This window comes from Humulus lupulus, chromosome 2 (assembly GCF_963169125.1).
Source record: "Humulus lupulus chromosome 2, drHumLupu1.1, whole genome shotgun sequence".
NCBI lineage: Eukaryota > Viridiplantae > Streptophyta > Magnoliopsida > Rosales > Cannabaceae > Humulus > Humulus lupulus.
Genome location: NC_084794.1, coordinates 278,777,539 through 278,799,978, shown reverse-complemented (window position 1 = coordinate 278,799,978; position 22,440 = coordinate 278,777,539). Strand labels below are relative to the sequence as shown.

The window sequence follows — 22,440 nt, the reverse complement described above, 5'->3', positions numbered from 1 at the left end:
TCTGAAGCAACCTGTGATACCACATTGTCTGATGAAACGGTTCCTGACAATGCAGAATCAGAGGCTAAGTCTGATGAGCCAGAAAAAGAAGACATTGCCCCCTCTGAACAAGAAGTCGAATCTAACTCAGAACCAATTGTAACTCCTTAGTCATCTAAGGCTAAAGGAAAGAGACTAATTTTTGATCCTACACCTTCTCCAAAACGTTCAGGTGTAAATTTCAAACCTTATTCTTCAACTTTTTGTTATAATGATAATGCTCATGATATGGTTCTTAATGCTCAAAGGAAATTTATCATTGAGAGAAATTATGTCTTGAGTGATCATCGGCCTTATGGTTTGCTAACAATGCTTCAAGATCGAAAATGGACAGGTTCTTTGGTTAAATTTACTGGTTTTGTGGATAGAATAGTCAAGGAATTCTATGCCAATCTTACTAATGAAATTATAGAACCTAAATCTTCTTTGTATAATAAAGTGTTTGTTAGGGGCCATTGGTTCTCTTTTTCTCCTCAAGACATCGCCCTTGCTTTACATCTTCCCCTTGATGTCGAGGATGATGATAATGTTGCCTCTCTTGACAAGGATACAGTTATCACTGAATTGGTAGGGCAAAAAATGGTATGGCCATCTAATACAGTCATCTCAGTCTCTAATCTCACCTACACTTATGATGTCCTCCATAAGTTTGCCACAACTAATTGGAAGCCCACCTCTCACACTGCCACTATCTCTTTTGATATGGCTTCATTTTTGTACAAGGTGGGGACCAGTCTTGGTATAAATTTGGCTTTGGTTATTCATGATCAAATCATTGGTTTTCGCAAAGGTAATAGGAAAAACTTGAATCTTCCTTTTTCTCAAGTTATTTATAAAGTGTTGAGTATGCAGAAAAAAGATCTTCACGTGATCAAGAAGATTTGGTGGCTCCCACTACTGCTGTTTCCTACAAGGCCTCTACTCCTCCTTCTGAAGCCACTGATGTTCCATCAACCAAGAAAGTCAAGCCCCAATCTCTGAAGTTTGCCTCGGATGACATTCCTCATGCGTCCTCCTCTGTTGCCACAGATTCCGGACTTGTTGCAACAGAAATAGCTGCTGTTCGAGCCTCTGTTGATTCTTTGGCTGCTCGAGTGATGTCAATTGAAGGACTGCAACATTCTATGTTGGAGGCTATTCAATCTTTGTCCAAAGATCCAGTCATTTAGTTTTATTTATTGAACATTGATACTCTCTTTTGTTATTTTGCTTTATGGTTCTTTGGCTTCTTTGAAAGACACAAAGGGGGAGAGTAGATAACTTCCAAAAACCTATTTGCTTGTTGTTTTGTTTAACTCTGGACCTTCTTATTTTGAGGGGGAGTTTCAGTCTAGTTTCTTTAAAAGTTTGTTCTATGTTAGTGCATCTTTGCCAAAGGGGGAGATTGTAAAATCCTTTATTGGCATATTTGACAATATTGACAAAATTAATTAAAGGAGATTTTTCGAAATGGGTAGTTTCTTGTTTTGTTGCAATATGTCTTTCTTTAATCAGATTATTATATATTTGTTAATAAAATAAATATATAATTTCCTATAAAAGAATATCTTTTCTTGAAATGGAAATTATTGGTATTTATTTTATTTTTTAATCTGATTTATTCTGTCCAGAAATCGTGTACAGCTTGCAGAAATTATGTCTATATTGTTTCCTTATTTATTAAGGAAACTAGGTTAAAAAACTGTCCACGTTCAATGAATCTGTTTGAACAGATTGCCAGTCTGTTTGAACAGATTCTGACTTTCCTGTTTGGGAAGATTTTTCATTTATTGGCTGATGGTTTCTGATTTGTTTTCCACGACCTAAAGGGATTCTAAAAAGTATATAATCATCTTTAGGTCGTTGGTTTTGATTATCTCTCTTGGTGTATTATTTTCCAAATATTTTTCAAGTTTTAGAGAGACTTTATTATGTGAAGAACTTGAGTCCAGCAAGTTCTTAGTGGTTTATTACAGTGTACTTCTGTATTGTTTTCTTTGTGTTAATTGTGCAGGTTGAACACACTTGGACATTGGTCATCAAGCTTCGGGAGAAGTCTTGTTCGTGAGTCACTTTTCAGGAGGAAAAGTGCAAGTGTTATGATTTGAAGGGAGTTCAATATCTTAGCACTTCAGAAATTTGATTAGGAGTTTAGATTACAACAAGTGCGAAAAATTCAAGAGGGAGTCTTTATTTGTATAAGTAAATTTGGTTTTGTAATCGTTTAGATATTCTTCTAATAAATTTCATTCTCTGGGCGTGGCCTCGTGGACTAGTAGCAATATGCAAAGATTGCTGATACCACGTAAAAATTCGTGTGTTCTTTACTTTATGTTCGTTTTTATCTTCTGGTCACAAACTGTTTAAACATATATGGTTTCTGTTCAAACAGTCTTTGTGTCTGTTTAAACATTTCTGTAACAGTTCAACAATTAATTATTTAATTTGAATAATTAAGTTGTTAATCATAAAAAACGGAATTTCATTATGTTTTATCAACTTTACCAGTTTATTTTGAGTTTTTATTTGGGCATTTACCAGTTTATGTTTAAAGATCATATTTTGATTGCTATTTTGAACTGTTCTTGAGACAAGATACTTTGATTGATTTTTGGCTCTAAAATATACTGGTATAAATGTTGGGAAAGTTGGATTAGATCAGAGAGGCTTTAGTAGTTGCAATATAATATTCTCTAATTGTTCTTAGATTGCTTTCAAGATCATATCTTTAGTCGATTTTATGGGGTCCATTGTCACGTAAACAATCACTGATCATCTTTTTTTTTACGTACTCTGATATTTTGGTCTCCTATCACCATAGCAAACATAGTTAGAAAACTTAGCTTACTTGGGATTAGAATGGAATCAAATTATTTCCATGTTTTTTTGGCATGTTTTGAATTGAGCCAAGAATTGCTAGCAGCCCTAGTTGGAAAGGAAAAGAATAAAAATTAAAGATTCTTGTTGCTAAAATGTATTTGATATAGATTGAAAAATTATGGACAATCTTATTGATATAACCCATGATGTGACTATGAGGACCACCACACTTGTTGTTTTGCTTATCTTTCTACTTTCTCTTAATTCCTTCCTGTAATGAAAAAACTGTCCTGCAGTCTTGGATAGTCTTTTTAATGCTACCCTGAAAAATCAGTACATGGAATAATATGCAAGGAGAATGAGTCAAATCTCAATCAAGATATTGATCAAATATCTTTTTGATATATAGTTCATAGAGTAATTTATTAAAACATGTAGAGCCAAGACCAGAGATCACAACAACTTGCACAAACACAATTTGATCCAAAGAAACAGTCACAAGAACAAACCAGTTAGAAGAAACACACAAGAAATCAAACCAGTTAAAACACAACACCAAGAATTACGTTGTCCTAATTAGAGTCAAAACTTAGAAATCTAAGCTAAATCCACGGGCAGCCACTTTTATTAGAACTTCCTTCTTCTTTCAGTACAAATCTCTCTTCTCCCAGTTACAGATTTTTTTATTGAATTACAAGGAAAAGTGTCTAAAAAACTATATGTAAAAGTATACAACTCAACAGTATATATAGCAGTAGTAAACATAACGAAATATAACTAACTGATTTACAAGAATGGTTGTAAACATAAAAGATTGCTGACTGGACCAAAATAACTAACAAATTCTCCAACTCAACAGTATATATACCAGCCATATAGCTTCCTTGAAAACTTCTGTTAAAGCTATATGTTCAGCTTCTGTAGTAGATTAAGCAACCATCTTTTGCAAACTGGCTTTCCAGCTAACAGCTGTACCGAAAACTGCCAAAACATAACCTGTAAGTGATTTCTAATTTCTAGACAGCCTGCAAAATATGATTCAACAAAACCTTCTATAGCAGCTATCCTATATTCGTTTCCAGCTCCACCATAAACCATAAATCTATACCCAAAATTAGTTTTGCAGCACCCAAATCTTTCATCTCAAATTCTTTTTTCAGTTCAGCCTTTACCCTTTCAATTTCTCTCTGTAATTTCAGCCAGAGTATATTCAGTATATACTCTGTAATTTCTATTAGAGTATAAATGCCCCCTAGAAATAAATTATTGGATAATAACATCTCAATCATCCCCGGAAAGAAAAAATTCAATTACGGAAATAGTACCATTTAATCCCATATATTCAGAAAATGATCAAAACTTATTGTTGTATTGTGTGAAATAGGTACACTCTCCTATCCATTTTGTCAAAATTTACTGAGTCATACTTAAAATTCCTGTAAAGTAAATGTGTGTATATATTTTATCCCCAAATTTTAAGATTGAATTAGATAAATTTTGGATTTCAAAGGCTGTTTTAATATCTATTGACAAATTTTAATTTTGTATTAATCTTTTAGGTATTGATTATATTCTTTAGGTTGTGGATCGAATTGGCAAGGAGCATTGCAAAGTTAATTTGCAAGATATGAAATTTGTTCTTTTAACTCTTATTATTAATATCTTAAAAATGTTAGAGGAGTTTGAATATCTTAAATATTCATCCATAGAGAAGTAGGTTCTGAGATTAAAATTGTGTGCTGCGGTGATAACAGAAGGTTGAAAACTTGTGTGTATTAGAGAAGTAGGTTCTGGAAAATTTGTTTGTGTGCTGCGGTGATATAAGGAAGAAAACTTATTGTGTGTTGTTTGAATTTTTTGACTTGGTATTGATAGATGGTTAGGTAAGCTTTTATATGTATAGATTATATTTTTCATTATATGTATAGATTAGATTTTTCATTTAGTCATATTGTTTTCATTATTTCCATATGTATAGATTAGATTTAATTGCCATAACAAAATTGCCATAACCCAAGCTAAAATCTTGTCTTTGATCCAAACCCAATTAGTTAGTGGTTACCATTTTAGAATCTGATTTTTAAATTAAAAACAACACTAGAATCTCTTGAACTAGAGACTATTAAATGGATAGAAAATAAACCAGCAAAATTAACAAAAACTGGTCGTCAAGGCACAACATAGACCAGTGCCAAGTTACTTGTAGGGCAGGAAAACTAAGATCTAATAATTTTGCATGTAAATATGGTTGTTGCTCACATGCAATCTATCATAAAAAAACAATGAAATTCATCCAAAACTTAAAACTGTATGGTTCATGCATAGATAACTCAGACAGAACTTTCCTGTTCAGCTAAATGTTTTCTTTCATAAGCCCATGCATGAAGTTTTCATAATTAATCTGAAACAAAACATCAAGATTTTGTAATATGTTGCTAAGAAATGAAAGGCCACCAACGACAACAGGAAGCAGAGAAGAGAGTTGAGTGAAGCTACTATTTCCTGTCTTAAATATATATTAACAGCCAGCTTGAGCAAATATTCAAATGACTGAAGTAAACAAGAGCTGCGAAGACAAATGGCAGGTGCTCATGCTGTCCAGCTAATTTTTCAGAGCCAACACAAGTTCAGAAAAGCATTAACTAGATAAGCATTTAGATAAGCCTCCAATAAGAAAGACTTGTGTTAGAAGTTTTCTGGGCTGTTAGGTTGGGAAGATATTGTAGATAGAGAGTGAGATTTACTTAGAGAAGAATTTGGCAATCTTTGGGAAAGGAGAGCATCTCAATCTAACTCAACCTTGTAATGTTTAGGGTTTTGATCTATACAAGCACTGTCTATTAATTAATAATGAGGAATTTTAGTAGTTCTCTCTAGTTTTTGGTTCCTCAAAAATTACTATAAGGTTTTCAATCAAAGGAAAATCTATCTAAAATAAGTGAAACTCACTCTACCTTACTGATTTCAACAGAAATCTCCATAATAAAATGCAAACAAGCTTTTCAAGCCACAAAAACAAAAGTAATTTATACATTCAGAAATTATACACAATATTTTACTATTTATTATCTTTAATATTGATCTCAAAATGAATCCTTCTCTAATTCTTTAGTGCAGCTGAAGGAGAGCATTAACTAAACTATTAGTATAGTTTTTAGTTAAAAGAAACTGAATACAGAACTAAGACTTAGAGCAGGATTCATTCTGAGATCAATACTACAAAACTTACCTAATAAGAAGACCAAAATCATCAGCAATCCCTTACAATCGTGTATAGACAGAGAATATAATATAAAATCTGACTCAAAATTACAAATCTATGAAACAAGTATTAGATAGTGTACCCCATGTTGGCGAGTGCCAGCATTTATCCGCTGGATCCAGAGAGAACGTATGTCTCGCTTCTTGTTCCGACGATCTCGATAGGAATACTGCAATGCCTTTTCCACCCTCTCTCTTGCTATTCTTATTCAAGTCTTTGCCATTCCACGGAACCCCTTTGCTAGCTTAAAAATCTTACCCTTGTTCATTGTTGAAACTTCCTTTTACTGCAGAATCAAACACACAATCACTTCCTACAAATTAAAATCAGTCAAAAAGTCTGAAGTTCCTTAAGTAAAAACTTTGAGGCAGTTTTGCTATAGACTGCCAAACCAAACCAAAATGTATTCTGATGATCTATATAGCCTATAAGCATATCCAAACAAAGTGAGTACAATAGATTGAATTTATAATGTATACTAATAGAAAATGGTCACACTAACAAACAGATGGCTATGTATGCTTCTTAAATTGGCCCTGAATTGTGAGATATATGACACTTGTTTTGTTAAAAATGATGTTTAAATGCATGCTCATTTTACCTATGTCGTTATCATAGCCAATACGAAAGAAGAAGAAAAAATGGCAGCACATTTTAGTATAATTTTCATTTTCCATAAGAAACAGGGGCTCATATGATTAGTATAACAGAAACATTACCACAATAAAAGATGACAATGGATCTTCTTCATATATATAAACAATAACTTTAGCTCATAACTAAATCCAAAAACAATATATCTTTGAAATTTTTTGTATTTAAAAGCAGTCCAATATTTGACCCTGGCCCATAGAATCCAATTACCCCTCCGCATCTGCAAATATTATGTAAACTGTATAAGATAATTGACTAAGAGAGCAGAATCCTAAAAATGCACTCATAGTGACTACCAAATGAACCATATCTCTTCTTAACATACCATCATGACACATTCCTTCCTCCCTTATTACTCCCAACCCCCAAAAGTAGCACATGAACACAAACATAAGTAATAAATAAATAAACAACTATTACTTTGGTTCAGTTCTTTATTCCTCCCTAACATAGTAGCGTTGTGTAAACCATCATTTCCTATTTTTTATTATCTTATATTTTCACACTCGACTCCTTGTACCATTAGTTTCTAGTTTCTAGTTTCAGTGTTCAAAGAATATACTACACTGTGAACCCTTAGAACAAAGTAATAGTCATTCCACGTGATTATTCTATTCAATAGAAACCAAACAGCCAACCACAAGTTCAACAAAAATTAAGCCATACACAAGCAACTTTGAGTTAAAAAATCAATCAATTAAATTTAAATGAAGAAAAGGATCTTTTTAACTGGTGAAAGCTCTCTGTTACAACTTTAATTTGCAGCTAGTTCTATCGGAATCCTGGGAAACAATTCAGATTGAGCCAAATAAGCAAATCATTAAATTACAAAAAATAGAAAGCCATAATTTAAAAGAAAACCAATAAATGAAATGCTTTTATTTATTCAAGAGAGTAATTAGCTCGTAGAGGGAAAACCGCCAAGACTAGAGAGAAAAAAACTGGTAAGAATATGATGGTATGGTGGAATAAAATTACAATTAAAAAGTGTAATTTCTTCAATTAATTATAACCCAAATCTTAAAGTACTTAGCCATATGATGGTATGGTGTATTCTGATGATCTATATAGCCTATAAGCATATCCAAACAAAGTGAGTACAATAGATTGAATTTATAATGTATACTAATAGAAAATGGTCACACTAACAAACAGATGGCTATGTATGCTTCTTAAATTGGCCCTGGATTGTGAGATATATGACACTTGTTTTGTTAAAAATGATGTTTAAATGCATGCTCATTTTACCTATGTCGTTATCATAGCCAATACGTAAGAAGAAGACAAAATGGCAGCACATTTTAGTATAATTCTCATTTTCCATAAGAAACAGGGGCTGATATGATTAGTATAACAGAAACATTACCACAGTAAAAGATGACAATGGATCTTCTTCATATATATAAACAATAACTTTAGTTCATAACTAAATCCAAAAATAATATATCTTTGAAATTTTTTGTATTTAAAAGCAGTCCAATATTTGGTAATGTTTAGGGTCAAGGAACGTTTATCTTTTTCTAAAGATTACTTCTTATTCATTGAAAGGAAAATAATTTCAACAACAAGTTTCTGGGTCAGCTATTTCTTTTTATTTGAAACAAGTAAATAATAATATGTTAAAATTAGTACATATGTAAGAAAATAGGTTCACCATAATCCATGTAAAACTTTACCCACCATTTATATTCTTGCTCATAAAAGTAAAAAATAGGAAGAGAAATTAGAGATCATAGATGGAATATTATACAAAGACAAAAATCTAAGTTTGACCATTGATGATACTGAAAGGTTAAATATTTTTGTTTATAAAAGAAAAGATGGTGATGAGGCTAACATTCTCATCCTTCATGTGATCTATTCTATCATACAAAAATAGTCCACACTCCACACTACACACTCCACACTCCACAAGCTGCTAACATGGCAATGGAATTTTGGAGGGGACCACTCTAAATACTAAGAAATATAATAATAATCTTGAGCAAAAAAATAATAATAAAAAAAACAAAAGAGATAAATGTCTTTTCCTTTTCTTTCCTTTTGGTTGGTTACCACCATTTGGATCATATAACCAATTGTTTTTACAGATTTAAAAGACTGAATTAATCATATTATACTCTCAAGGAACAAGTTCTTAAGAGCACATGATGCAGAGTCTGCTGCTAAACCATCAAATTAGGCATAATATCCCTTTTTTTCTTAATCAAATTAAAAGGGCTAGTGCCCACTAGGCCTTTTCATTGATATATTTACAACCCACAAAACAATTGAGGTCGAAAATAACAATATGGTCAACTTCTCTATTAAACAACATTAATTTAATGACCTTTCTTATCTTCTTCTCCTGCAACTAACCCCAAAACAATACAAAAGATCTAAAACATAAGTTGCTTGCTATTTTCAAAAGATACTTAGAAGACCCCCTTAAACTCTGATGATCCTACTACCTATTGCAATGTCTATCAGAGGAAATGAAATGAAAAAATATTAAAAATTTCTTAAACTCAGCAAAAATAAAGGAATTCTTCCATTTTTAATCATTCATAGGATAAATAGAAAAAATAGGATATTTAACTGAAGAAAAGGATCTTTTTAACTGGTATGACCTGAAATTCTCTTTTAAGATGACCTGAAATTCAACCAAGGCATGTTTTCTTTTAAAAGCATGTGTGTTAATGACCTTGTCATGACCCTGAAATTACAACCGCAAATAATGTGATTGTCTTGTCTAACAGTTGATATTGTACCAGAATCTTACTTATTTCATCCTAATAATGCGATGCTTACAATACAAGAAGCAGTTGGTTCCACAGTTGCATGGCCTTCTAAAAAAGTTATTCCAAGAGGTACATTTTCATACTCAAAAAATAACCAATGTCTTATAATTTAGTGTTTGGTTTCTTTGTTTGCTTTGGTGTAGTTGTGAATCCATTATTTTGTATGTGGTGTCCTTTCTTGGATATAATTTCCATAGCATTTTTCTTGAAGTAATTTGTGATGCTAGATAATAACAATAAAATATTTCTTTGTTTATTTTGCAGATGTGACAAGCGAAGTAGAAAATGATACTTAATTTTGAAGGCTTTGTGTTGGGCAGCTGTAGAATATTTTGTGTTGAAAGTAGTAACTTTTCACTATGTTGAATATTTAAGACTCCTTGAATACTTAAAGAACATTTTGTTGTTGATGATAGTGTTGAATGTTTTAAACTAATTTGTGGATTGTTAATACAATGTTGAATGTTTTTACTTTTTGTTATTTGAAAATCAAGTTCATTTGATGATGCTAGTATATATTAGAAAGCTAATTTTAATTATATAAAAAAAAATTAAAATATAATAGAATAAATTAGTGTTATAATACGAAAATTGTGTTATAATATCTATTACAATAACACTTTTTATGCAAACTTCATTATATAACACAAATAATGTGTTATACTAAAGTGTAGTATAACACAAAAAATGTGTTATACTAAAGTGTAGTATAACACAAATTTATAAGTATTGAAATGTGTTATATAATCGACTATAAATAACATAATTAAACACTTATCTATTTATTAAAATAACACAGAAATTGTGTTATCGTTGACAGTATAATAACACATCTTTATAACAATGATAAAGTGTTATGTAAAGTACCTTGACCTACGATAACAAAGTCGGTCTTAACACATCAAAAAGTGTTATGGTATGTTTTGATAACACATTTTCGGTATTATTAAAAGCATTTTTTCTTGTAGTGTTTCAACGTCTCCCACTGGGAGACATGGGATGTCTCTCACCTCTCCTAATAGGAGACGTTGAAAGTGCTCCTACGATGACTCAACTTCTGAAGTCTCCCCTTGCGGTAGACATTGTAGACTTTTAATGTCTCCTAAATGAAGTCATAAACCCGTATATTGTTGTAGTGTTCCTATAGGCGATGCGTCGCCTATTGGGGTTTTCAAACCTCTTTGTGTTTAGGCGATGCAACACCTCCAAGGAGACGAAGCATCGCCATCCTCACTGCCCAATGCCCCTTCTAAGGGGCCTAAAAATGCACCAAAAATGCTACCAAACTTTTTGGGCATCCTTAGATACCTCATTCTATCACTTTGGAGGCAAATAATACGATTTTTAAGTGCCTACAATTGAAACTCAAATATCACATCTTCACATCTTGTATATCTAGCATTTATACCTACAATTGAAGATGTAAAATTTACTAGGTGTTTCATACCTAGCTTGTATAATAACACTTATTCTTTGCATTTAACCAATCATAACATATATCACCCTTTCTCACTCTTTCCTAAAAAAAAACATAAAAAAAAACTCTTATCTCTCTCAATCTTATTCTTTTCCCATGTGGTGGGTAGCGTGAGCAAGGTAAAGGACAACAATAATAGGGATCAGTGACTATAAGAGCTAGGTGGCACGGGCAAGGCAGATGATGGTGAGGAAGATCGACAGTGTGGTGATTGTGTGGCATAGGAAAGGAAGACAATGACTAAAAGACTAGGGAGACAATGACAAAAAGATTAGGTCGACAACTGCGGGGTTGGATGGCATGGGTAAATCGAAGGATGACATGGTGCTTGGTGGCATAGGCAAGGCAGAGTCAACGGTCATGGTATACATTTTGTAATTTTTCTGTCTTATTTTAGTTTGGTTTGTAAATTTTTGTTCTTTGGTGTTCTTCTCCTTTTTTGTCTTTGTTTTTTTTTTGGTACTCTGTATATTTTGAAATCTTGGTGGTTTTTATATTATATTGTCTCTTGTTTGTACTTTTTTTTATTATTATTTTGTGGTTCTCTCTACTTATTAATTGGTGATTTCTTTTATTGACTACAACAAATTATAATTTTAATGACTCCTGATAATGTCTTATACTATAAATGTAAGATATTATAAGTTAAAAGGGCTCTTTAATGTCTTATGTTGGGAGAGATTGAAAGTTTATGTTTATGATAGCGAGACATTGATGCTTGTCATGTCTCCCAGTGGGAGACGTTATAGGAAAGATCTAATATACCCCCAACCCCTCTTCTCTTTTCCCCACGTGCGACTATGGTAGAGACAAACGTACGAGAGGCAATTTTGGGCGAAATAAGCTATGATTTTGGGTGATTTATTCCCTAAAAAATTGATTTGATTTTTTTTTTATGTAAGACTATGATTAAATCAATAGTTCATACTTGGGATGATGTAAATAATATTTTATATGAATTTTCTTTTATGATTATGAGTTTTTTAATAGTTTTTTAGGGTGTTCTTAGAGTGGGTTTTGGTGATTTTTTACTCCAAAATCTCAATTTGAAGCACATTGGTGGTGAGTTTCTTAGATTAAAAGAATGGGTTATTGTTAGAAATATATTTAATGATATTTTTGTTTATTATTTTTTAGGATTAGTAGATTTTTAGTTGGTTTATAAGAAATTTTTGTTTGAAGTATGAAAAACAATTTGAATGTAGATTTGAGATACCACCTTGTTTACTTTAAGATGATTGAAAATTGTTCACTATTTTTTTAAAATTACTATTTAATTTTAAAATTATATAATTTATTAATTTTTTAGGTTGTTCTAGTATATATGTATATATGTTTTGCTAAAATTTATTTAATAAATAATTGTTAAAAAAAAAAGAGAAACTTATATGTTTTGTTTATTATTTTTGTTGGTTTTGTCTGGAGACTTGTTAGTGGATTTTTGGTGAGTTTATGAGTTTAGAGATTTGAGATACAATTGTTAGTTTTTTAGATTGTATAATATATAGTTTGAGATGCGCAATGTTTAAAAAATTTCAAAAATTAGAAAAATAGAGATATGTTTTACAGTTTTAGTTTAGTTTATTTAGTGATATTATATTTGCTAGATGATCCTATATGTTAGAGATATATATATATTTTGAGCTAGATTATCTTAGTAATCAATTTCTAATTAAATACACAAATTAATGCATGTATATAATTAAAGTGAAACTTATTGAATTTATTATTTTGTTTAGTAATCTTTAAAGTAGTAATATAATTTTTTAGGTTGTGGATCGAAGTACTATAGCAAGGAGCATTGCAAAGTGAAGTAATTTTCTTGATTATTGTTAATTGTAAGGGGTATGTACATTTTCTTATTTGACTTTTTAATATTATGTTACAAATAGATGAGTTAGAATATTTTAAATATCTATCCGTAGTGAAGTAAGTTTTGAGATTAAAATTGTGTGTTGTACTAATAACGCAAGTTTGATAACTTCTGTGTTTTAGTGAAGTAGGTTCTGGGAAATTTATTGTGTGTTATTTGAATTGTGTGACTTGTTGATGATAAATTTTTAAGTCACTATTATAGGGAAAATGTTGTCTGATTTTATCTAGTATTGTGTATTATTTTTTTATATTTAAATTATATTGTGCTTGTTTGATTAAATTAGATCAAGGGTTAGGTTTTTAATATAAGGGAAATGCTGTCCAATATTTTGTAGCATTAACTTGGTACGTTTGAATATATACTTGTAACTTTACTAAGTTATTAATTATTGTCCACAACCACCGAACAATGTGACATGTAGATACTACGTGAAGATGATGTTGAAAGATGGAACATCCACGTCCAAAACATCACTTGAGAAAAACGGAATATATATAAATTTATCAAAGTTTACCATTTATTTATTAAACTATATATAAATGAAATAAAATAATTAACTAATATATTTCTCTTTGTATATTTTAGCTAAAATCTATGCCATATACACAAGTACAAATTCATTATGATATGCAACAACATTTAGCGACGATATGCTACTGATAATCCAAAGTCACAAACCACATTATCATAATTATTAGGTTTTATTTTAACTTTTTCTTTCATATTATGGGAAGCTAATGCAATATTTATTAATTTTATATGTCTAACAAATATTGCACATTTTATACATTTCTAGCTAAATAAACATATTATAAATACATTTAGATTTTATTAATAAAAATGTACATTTTACAATTCCATTTAGGCTTCCAAATATACCATATAATAAATAGATCAACAATTATATCAATAAATTTATTCAATTTCATTTTATTGATAATATATAATATATTATTAATTATATATAATATGTTATTTATTTGTTGACGATGATTTTCGTGAACTAAAAACAAGAGCAATTAAGCAAATGTGTAATTTAGAAAGGAAAGAATAATATAGATTTTTACGTGGTTCGATAGTTAATATATATCTAGTCCACAAGTCACTTTTTTTTATCTTTCTGTGTCAAAGCTTTCAGAGTTGTTTCACAAAGTTTTTGCATAAAAGAATTGAGTTTGTCCTCAAAGACCACCGTCCAGACTATTTATAGGTTTGGTACATCCAAATATCCTCCCTTAATCTTAGGGATATTACAATATATCAGATTTGAAATACAAATATGTACCTTAATATACAATTAATTGTGTTAATTATAAATAAATATCTTTGAACAATAGGGCTGATTACACAGTTTAAATTAAATCTACATGTTTGTAGGTATTTTGCAGCTCCATACGTCCTTTTGAGCCTACTTCATGTATTGAACTCGTGACTCTAATGTAAATTGTTAGGTTTTCGAGACTACCCTTCGGAAGAAGTCTTTGCCCTCGAGCTCACCTTACAGGCTCTGGCATGAATGACATGGCCTCTTAACGCCACTGACTATTAGCATAAGTAGTCATGCCAATCGACTACCCTGTACATACTTAATCTTCACACTTACGAGCCTACATTTTGAGGTTACTTTTTATATATCGAAATTTGGGGTGTAACATTTTGCCCCCTCAAATGTATATTTTCAAGCCCCGTGAGAAGGAAACTTTTGGACTTCTCTTTTGGAAAACATACCCACCTACCACACTCGAGTGTGGACTCGTGTCAATACAAGGATGGATACCGAGAGTACTCAAGTACTCTTCTTCTACCCACGTCTTTTCACTAGCCCCTTTTTACTGCCAGCTTTATAGGTCAAATGATAGCTCTCGGATCAAATGCCAACTTAATTTTAACGTCCTAGATCATTTTACCAATTTCCCATTTCTCATCTTATATAACATATATAGATATATACTTTTCTTTCCTTCACTCTCCAAACTTTCATTCTCAACGTTTCAAACAAAACCAGTGCATTTCTTTTTGCATGTTTCCTTCATGAAAAAAGAAATATATCTCCAAAATCCCCCAATTTTCCACTCGGTCTCCATTTGAAAATGAGTTCCCAAGGATTTCCTTGCACAAATATTATTAGTCGATACTCCAGTTTCCTCATCAACTTCCAACGTGTAAGTTTATCATTTTCTCTTGCTATGCATGTGTTTTTTTTTTTTTTTTTGCATTCTTGATTTTGTTCTTGGGGATTTATAGGAAAAATTGGCATTTTTGTCCGTTTTCTAAGATATTTAGGGATGAAAATATGTTCGTATCTGATAAATATGGTTAAAAATGGCACCTTTTCTGGGTTTTGAATATAGTAGACGTGGGTTTCGTCTTGAACAAGACTTAGGGCTTTAGAATATGGTTTTTATACGCACAAACCAATGATAACCCCATTTTGGGTACCTACCCATTTCTCCCTAAAAAATCAGGACATCCCCGATTTGGAAGCTAATTCACTCACTTTAAGTGGGTTCATTCTTTATTTTTTGAATCTAACCAGATCGTAATTTTTTGAAATCTTCATCTCATTATTTTGAGCTTTTGAGCTCGAGTTTTTAAATATTTTTCCTTCACAATTTTTTCTATGTGATGGGCCATCACCCTTTTCTTTCTTTTAAGATGATGTAGTCTTCGAAGAATCGGTGGGGGCCCAACCATGCAATTCCTTAGCATCCCCCATCACCTCGAGTTGAATCTTACTTCACTCATAACCAAAGCCTTATTTGGGAGCAGCAAGATCATCTCGAGCTTGAAGATATGCGTGCACACTATTGAAGTCAAATTGTTGAGGTCAAAGAGGGAAAAAGAAAAAGTTGCAATTCGTCATTTATCTTGATCCCAACCTTGAGATCTGCCCAATTCCTTTGGATCCCAAGCTTAAACTAACCTTCACTTACCATCCATACGAACTCTCTTTCGAACTTATGGAGAGTTTTCTGAGCTAGCCAACCACACTCTCAACCCCCCATGTTTCTTCTATCCCCGCCTCGGATAGTTCTTTCTTTGAGGCGTGATCGCTATATCATGAAGAGAAGTGGGATGAACGCTCAGCACATGAGATTCTATATCTCTTTCGCTTGAAAAGCAACCCTACCCGAGCTCAAGGTGGGGATGGATTCTATTACCTGTCAAACAATCCATGGGAGAAGAGGTTGTTCGAGGACATACCTAACCACCGCCCGAACTTGAAGACCATATTCTTCTAGACGAATGGGCTCGACCCGTCCAGATTCTATTTATTCTAGAGAATCCGTTGGTATTCTCTCACAATTTTCCTTTCAAATTCTTTGATTTCGAGCTCGAAATGCTCATTCAAGTTATTTGTCCAGCCAACTATAAATGCCTAAAGCCTACTATGGCTATGAAGGACTACTTGGAGGAAATTTTAAAGCTCATGTATGGAAAACAATCCTTTAACTACATCTTTCACAAGGATAGGCTCCGCCTTTGTGGTCTCCTTGGTGAAGGCGAGTCTACAGACGATTCTAGGACTCATAAGTATGCGAGATGGGAAGATGTCCCTCTCCCTTCCACCAAAAGAAACATTCGAGTTCATGCTCTGGAACCTCTATTCCCCATATAATCGAACCTTCAGCCTCGAGGACTGAAGCTTAGGACGAGGCATCTCCAAGCTCATCTGATGGAGGTAAAGTTGTGCTTGATATGTCAATGCGGTTTCCTACCCTTCTAAAACAAGAACCCAATGTCGTAGTTCTTTTTGACGATCCCAAAGACAATTTTATGACCTGGTTAGGGGTAGAATTTAGAGAACATAGGGATGATACCTGGTTAGGCCAATTCCAAACTATGTATAGTGTAAATGAGGTTAGGGAAAGGATAGCTGTCCAACATGGGACTAATGGCTATAGGGATCTATCGAAGTTGTCCTTTATTTATCGAGAAGGAACTCCCATAGAATCATCTGAAGATGTAGGAATATCCTAGACTCTGAGTTCGAGCCCAAGAGAATCTTCCAGATAGATTTCTTTATTTAGAAGTACATTCATATTTTTCACAAACACGATCAAGTACTAATGTTTATCTTCCTTTTTCTTCAGGAAAGATGGATCCTGTATTGTCCCAAAAATGCTAATAAGGCTTAGATCCTTGATTAGTGTACTGGGAGGGCATAATTGGATATATGTGTGAAATTAATTGATTAAATGCGTAAGTACGTGTCAAACATGATTTATATTATAATATGAATATATATATATGTATGCATGTTTATGTGTATTAAATATGCATGTTGGTCTGTTCTCGTTTATAAGGGCATATTTGAAATTTTGGCCAGTTTAGGGCATAAATGTGATTATATGAGTTAAATGATTGAGAACACATTATTATGTGGATATATTTACAGCATTTGGCTCGAGGCGATCCTAGTGAGCAGATTAGCGGAATAGTCACAACGGGGTCTAATACCCGGCTCCGGGTGAGCCTAGGGGTATTTTGGGGACTTAGTGCGTATTTGGGATTTATTGGTTAACTGACAATTATTTGGTGATTAGTTGGCCACATCGGGATTAATTGGGAACTTATAGGATCACTTGAGGATTAGCGGGAAATGAGGTAAAATGACGGGTTTTCCCTTAAGGGCAATAAATGGATGAGATAGCACTAGGGGTATTTGGGTTATTGTAATATGGAATATACTTAGGAAACCTCAAGAGTTATCTAGAAAGAACCAGAATCCCTCAGTTCTTTCATTGTCACATTCATCTCCCTCTCTCTCTAAGGCTTTGGGGGACTTTGGGGTTTTTGAATAGAAGCTTAGGAAATTGAGGCTGAAAGTTGTGGATTCAAGCATGAATTGGAGCAGGGAACAACTCAAGGTCGTGATTCATAGCTTAGGTAAGATTATAGACCTAGATCTGTTGAATTCATGGTGTAGCTTTGGACATGCTTAGGGATGCTTAAGTTAGTTTCTGATTTTGGAATTTAAGGAGGATTAGGCAATTATCATAAGTCATATGTGCTATTTGTGATGTATTATTGAGAGCTCTAGACTAAATTCTGGCTTTAATACATGTGTTAAGTTGAATTCTGGTGGCTTTGGTTTTGTGGAAAACACTGGAAGGAGATGGGAATTCTGGGTTCATGGGGTCGCACCGCGACCTTGTTCTTGGGCGCCGCAGCCCGCATGAACCCAGAAGCCCTGGGCAGCTCTCTGTTTCGTAGGCGTGCCACGACCCTAAGGGCCAAGTCACGACGCATGTCATTGGGGATTTAGGGCTAGAAGCCTCTGACTAGGTGGCGTGCCATGACCCTCAAGGCCAAGTCGTGGCCCGCATAGGCAGATTAACCAAAATAGGTTTTTTAGCTCGGGAACTTAAACCTAAGCGTTCAGGATGAATTCTACTACCCGGTTAAGTAGAATTCAGGCAAAGTTCTTGGGTATTCAGTTGAAGTTAAAGTTGTAATTCCATAAGCCCATAACACTTGTGGAAATTCTTTTGGCCATCTTCCCTTTGCCTCATCGAGTCGCTTCTTGATCGAACTCTTTAAGGTCTTGTTTACACCTTCAAACTGATCATTTACTTGCAGATGAGCTACTGAGGAGAAGCTTTTTATTATCCTTTTCCTTTCACAGAACTCAATGAACAGTTCACTATTGAATTGGGTCCTATTGTCCGAAACTATCTTCCTTGGTACCCCATATCGACATATTAGGTTTCTTAGCACGAAATCAAGGACCTTTTCTCGAAGTGATAGTGACTACACCTTTAGCCTCGATCCATTTGGTTAAATAGTCCACTGCCACAACTGCATACTTAACTTTGCCTTTTCCCATTTGTAATGAACCTATGAAGTCTATCTCCCATACTGCGAATGGCCATGGGGAGCTCATCATGGTGAGCTTGGTTGGTGGAGCTCGTGGTATCAACGCAAACCGCTGACACTTGTTGCACCACTTTACATACTCAAACGCATTAGCCTTTAGTGTGGGCCAAAAATACCCTTGCTTTATTACTTTTTTGGAGAGGTTGTGCCCCACATTATGATCTCCATAGAACCCTTCATGGATTTCTTCAAGGATTCATTCCAAGTTTGCAATAAAGGCATAGAATATCCCCTTCGATACAACTTTCCTTCCAAGTTAGTATATCTTGGTATTTGATACACCAACTTTCGAGCTTTACTCCGGTCATCTGGGGGATTGTTGGTTCGAAGATAATCGATTATATGTGTCATCCATGTTGATTGTGCATCAATCATTTCAACCTCATTGTACTATAGCTTGGTGATACTTGGTTGTGGTAAAATATCTATGGGGAGCACATTGAGTGTGTCGACCTCTCTGGTTCTTGCAAGTCGAGCCAAGGCATCCATATTTTAATTTCTTTCTCTTAGGGCTTGTTCGATTGTATAAAATTCAAATTGGTAGAATATTGTTTTTAACTTGTCCAAGTAAGGCATCATTTTCGTTCCTCGAGCTTGGTACTCTCCTAGGACTTGGTTCACCAGAAGTTGCGAATCACTATAACAATGTATTTGTTTAGCTTTTATGTAACACCCCACGTCAATATGGTTGCTTCTTGGAATGATGACTGGCCCTACAAACCAACACGAGTCTTTCCAGCGTGCTTTGTCCTCACTCGTATGCTTCCAGGGAAAACTTCCTAGAAGGTCACCCATCATGAGACTACTCTAAGTCAAGAATGCTTAACATTGGAGTTCTCAAGTGATGGGCAATCGAAAAGAAGATGCATATTTTTGGCATAGGTAGTACCCATCAATCCATTTAAGCCATCTTCAATTGTGTAGTCCCATACCTACACAATCTTAGAATCGTCACACTTGACCTTCCCCAGGAGATGTGGGATTGCACAACTTTTACCTGGTCTTTCCCCTTATGGATCACAGGATTCTGACTGTCACAATCACCCACCCTTAGGGGTGCGACGTCCCTGTCGGCCACACTTCCAGCTAGGTCAAGGCTTTGATACCATTTGTAACACCCCACGTCACTATGCTTGCTTCTTGGAATGACGACTGGCCCTGCAAACCAACATGAGTCTTTCCAGCGTGCTTTGTCCTCACTCGCGCGCTTCCTGGGAAAACTTCCCAGAAGGTCACCAATTATGAGACTATTCCAGGTCAATCCTGCTTATCTTTGGAGTTCTCAAGTGATGGGCTACCAAAAAGAAGATGCATCTTGTTGGCATAGGTAGTACCCATCAATCCATTTAAGCCATCTTCAACTGTGTAGTCCCATACCTATACAATCTTAGAATCATCACACTTGACCTTCCCAGGCAACGTAGGATTGCACAACTTTTACCCAATCTTTCCCCTGTGGATCATGGGATTCTGACTGCCACATTTTAACTCAGTGGCCACCTACAGTCTAGCTAGTAGTGCTTCATATTCAGCCTCTTTACTGGATGCGTTGAATCCAAATCTCAACGCTGAATTAAATTTATTTCTTGATGGGGTGATGAATATAATACCTGTGCCTGATCCATTCTCATTGGAGGATTCATTGAATCACTACAAAAATATAGGCTTTAACTTTAGTTTTACACATAAGGATTTTGGGAAATACATAAAAAGTGAAGTTAAAGCTTTTAAAAGACATTTAACTTCGCTTTTTGGTTTCGCGCTCATAACAATTAAGCTATTACTTCATTTATTTACGTAAAATGAAGTTAAAGGGTAATAGTCAGAGAGGCATTTTTGCGAAAAAACATTACGGAACCCTTTAACTTCGATTTTAGCAAACATCCAAAGTTAAAGGGTAACTTTTAAAGGAATATGAAGGTGTTGAAAGGTTATGTACATAATCACTAATCGCCATCATCTAGAAGCTAGTATGGTTCAGTGTTATATATCATAAGAGGTAGTCAAATTTTGTTCAGAGTACATGGTTGGAGTCGAGGCAATCGGAATCAACAAACCACGAAATAACTCAGAGATTGATAAATGATTATGAAGGAAAGGAATAGTGGTGACCATATCTAAGACAAAATTAGATCAAGCTCAATTAGTTGTACTGGACAATAATCAAGAGGTTCAATCATATATAACGTAAGTCATATATTGCAATCAATTTTAACACTCATTTGTTACACACTCATTTATGTATTGTTTAAATTTTAAACTAGTTAATGTTTATTTGTATTGAGCACATGGAGTTATTACAATCAATAGTTCCAAACAAGGTTAAAAATAAACAAAAATGGGTTATATATAAACATCGTAAAATATTTATTAGGTGGTTGAAGAATATCATTCTAACGAAGTTGGGAGAACAAAATCATGGAGTGTCGGATGTGTTGAATTGCATATCTCTTGGAGAAGCATTGAAGGAATAAAGCATCATGCTTCTATTTTCGGGGGAAAATAATTCCATACAAAGGCAAGAGATGATGCTCGAATGGTTCCAAATAGTGGAGTGAGTATTGTCATAGAATCAACGCATTCTGTAAGTGCAAAAGACAATAATCTAGTTTCAGGAACTATGACATATTATGGGATTATTGAAGAAATATGGGAACTTGATTATTAATTGTTCTAAATTCCCCTTCTTAAATGTTCTTGGGTAGACAACAATGTTGGAGTTAGAATAGATGAGCTTGGATTCACTTTGGTTTATTTAAGTAAAAAATGAAGCAAGAACGATCCTTTCATCATTGCTACCGAAGCAAAACAAGTGTTTTATATAACTGATCCATTTGATGCTAAATGGTCTATTGTTTTAATAGTCCAAGAGAGGAAGTTTTTAAAGAATGAGGACGATGAGAAAAATGATTATTTATGTCATTATTGTTTCATTCTTGGACAACCGATACATGAACAAGTTGAGGAAATTCATGATTGTTCAGAAGACGATGATGATGAATACATTAGAAGCGACATTGAATAAGGAATATGGCTGGATTGTCAATCGACCCAAAAGAAAAGAAAACGTGTTCAGTGAGTAATATGTGTTTATTTATGTCCTATTATGTGTATGTTTTTAATAATGTATAAATTAGTACTAATAATTATTAAATTGATGTTTATGTTGCAGATGATAGATCCAGGAGATGAGAATATGCCAAATAAGCGAGGTCCTACAAAGATGGGCCATGTAAATCAACGAAAAGATAAAGGAATCATGGTAAACCTTGAGTACAATGATAGGGGAGAACCTTTTGGAGATGCATATTCAGAGATGATTTCATACCTTGGAGTTAGATGTAGAAAGGCAATCTTTCTTAATTATGCTGATTGGAGGCATGTCCCACAACATTTGAAAGATAATATGTGGATTGATATATATATATATGTAAGTTAATCTATGGAATGTATAATGATTTGGTGTTCATTTAAATTTAATTATTATTTTTCTTTATATTTTCATGGGGGTTACAACGTTCCAAAGTCATGGAAGAAAGAATGCTTGAAAATTTGTTGAAGAATGATGAATGATGAATGATTTTAAGACTTGTATCACTACCAAATACATCTACCAATTGGAAAATGCGAACATGATGGAACAACTCTCACATGTCCCATCAGCATATCCAGA

General features: G+C 33.6%; 1 protein-coding gene and 1 long non-coding RNA gene across 2 annotated transcripts; both read left to right on the top strand.

Annotated features, from left to right (window-relative positions):
* Positions 1-267: 267 nt before the first annotated feature.
* On the top strand, positions 268-1,208 carry LOC133815547 (uncharacterized). The gene is made up of 2 exons (XM_062248376.1): positions 268-829; positions 892-1,208. Exons 1-2 carry the CDS (start codon positions 268-270, stop codon positions 1,206-1,208), a joined length of 879 nt encoding a protein of 292 aa, XP_062104360.1.
* An 8,283-nt stretch (positions 1,209-9,491) lies between these two features.
* LOC133816718 (uncharacterized) lies at positions 9,492-10,023 on the top strand. The gene is made up of 2 exons (XR_009885430.1): positions 9,492-9,603; positions 9,799-10,023. It is a non-coding gene; the product is annotated as an uncharacterized LOC133816718 (long non-coding RNA).
* The last annotated feature ends 12,417 nt before the right edge of the window (positions 10,024-22,440 follow it).

Bases quoted from the DNA above. Each gene is read 5' to 3' on its own strand.
- LOC133815547 (XM_062248376.1), top strand. From the start codon at position 268: ATGGTTCTTAATGCTCAAAGGAAATTTATCATTGAGAGAAATTATGTC. The intron at 830-891 runs GTAATAGGAAAA...TTGAGTATGCAG, and splicing joins AATCATTGGTTTTCGCAAAG to AAAAAAGATCTTCACGTGAT.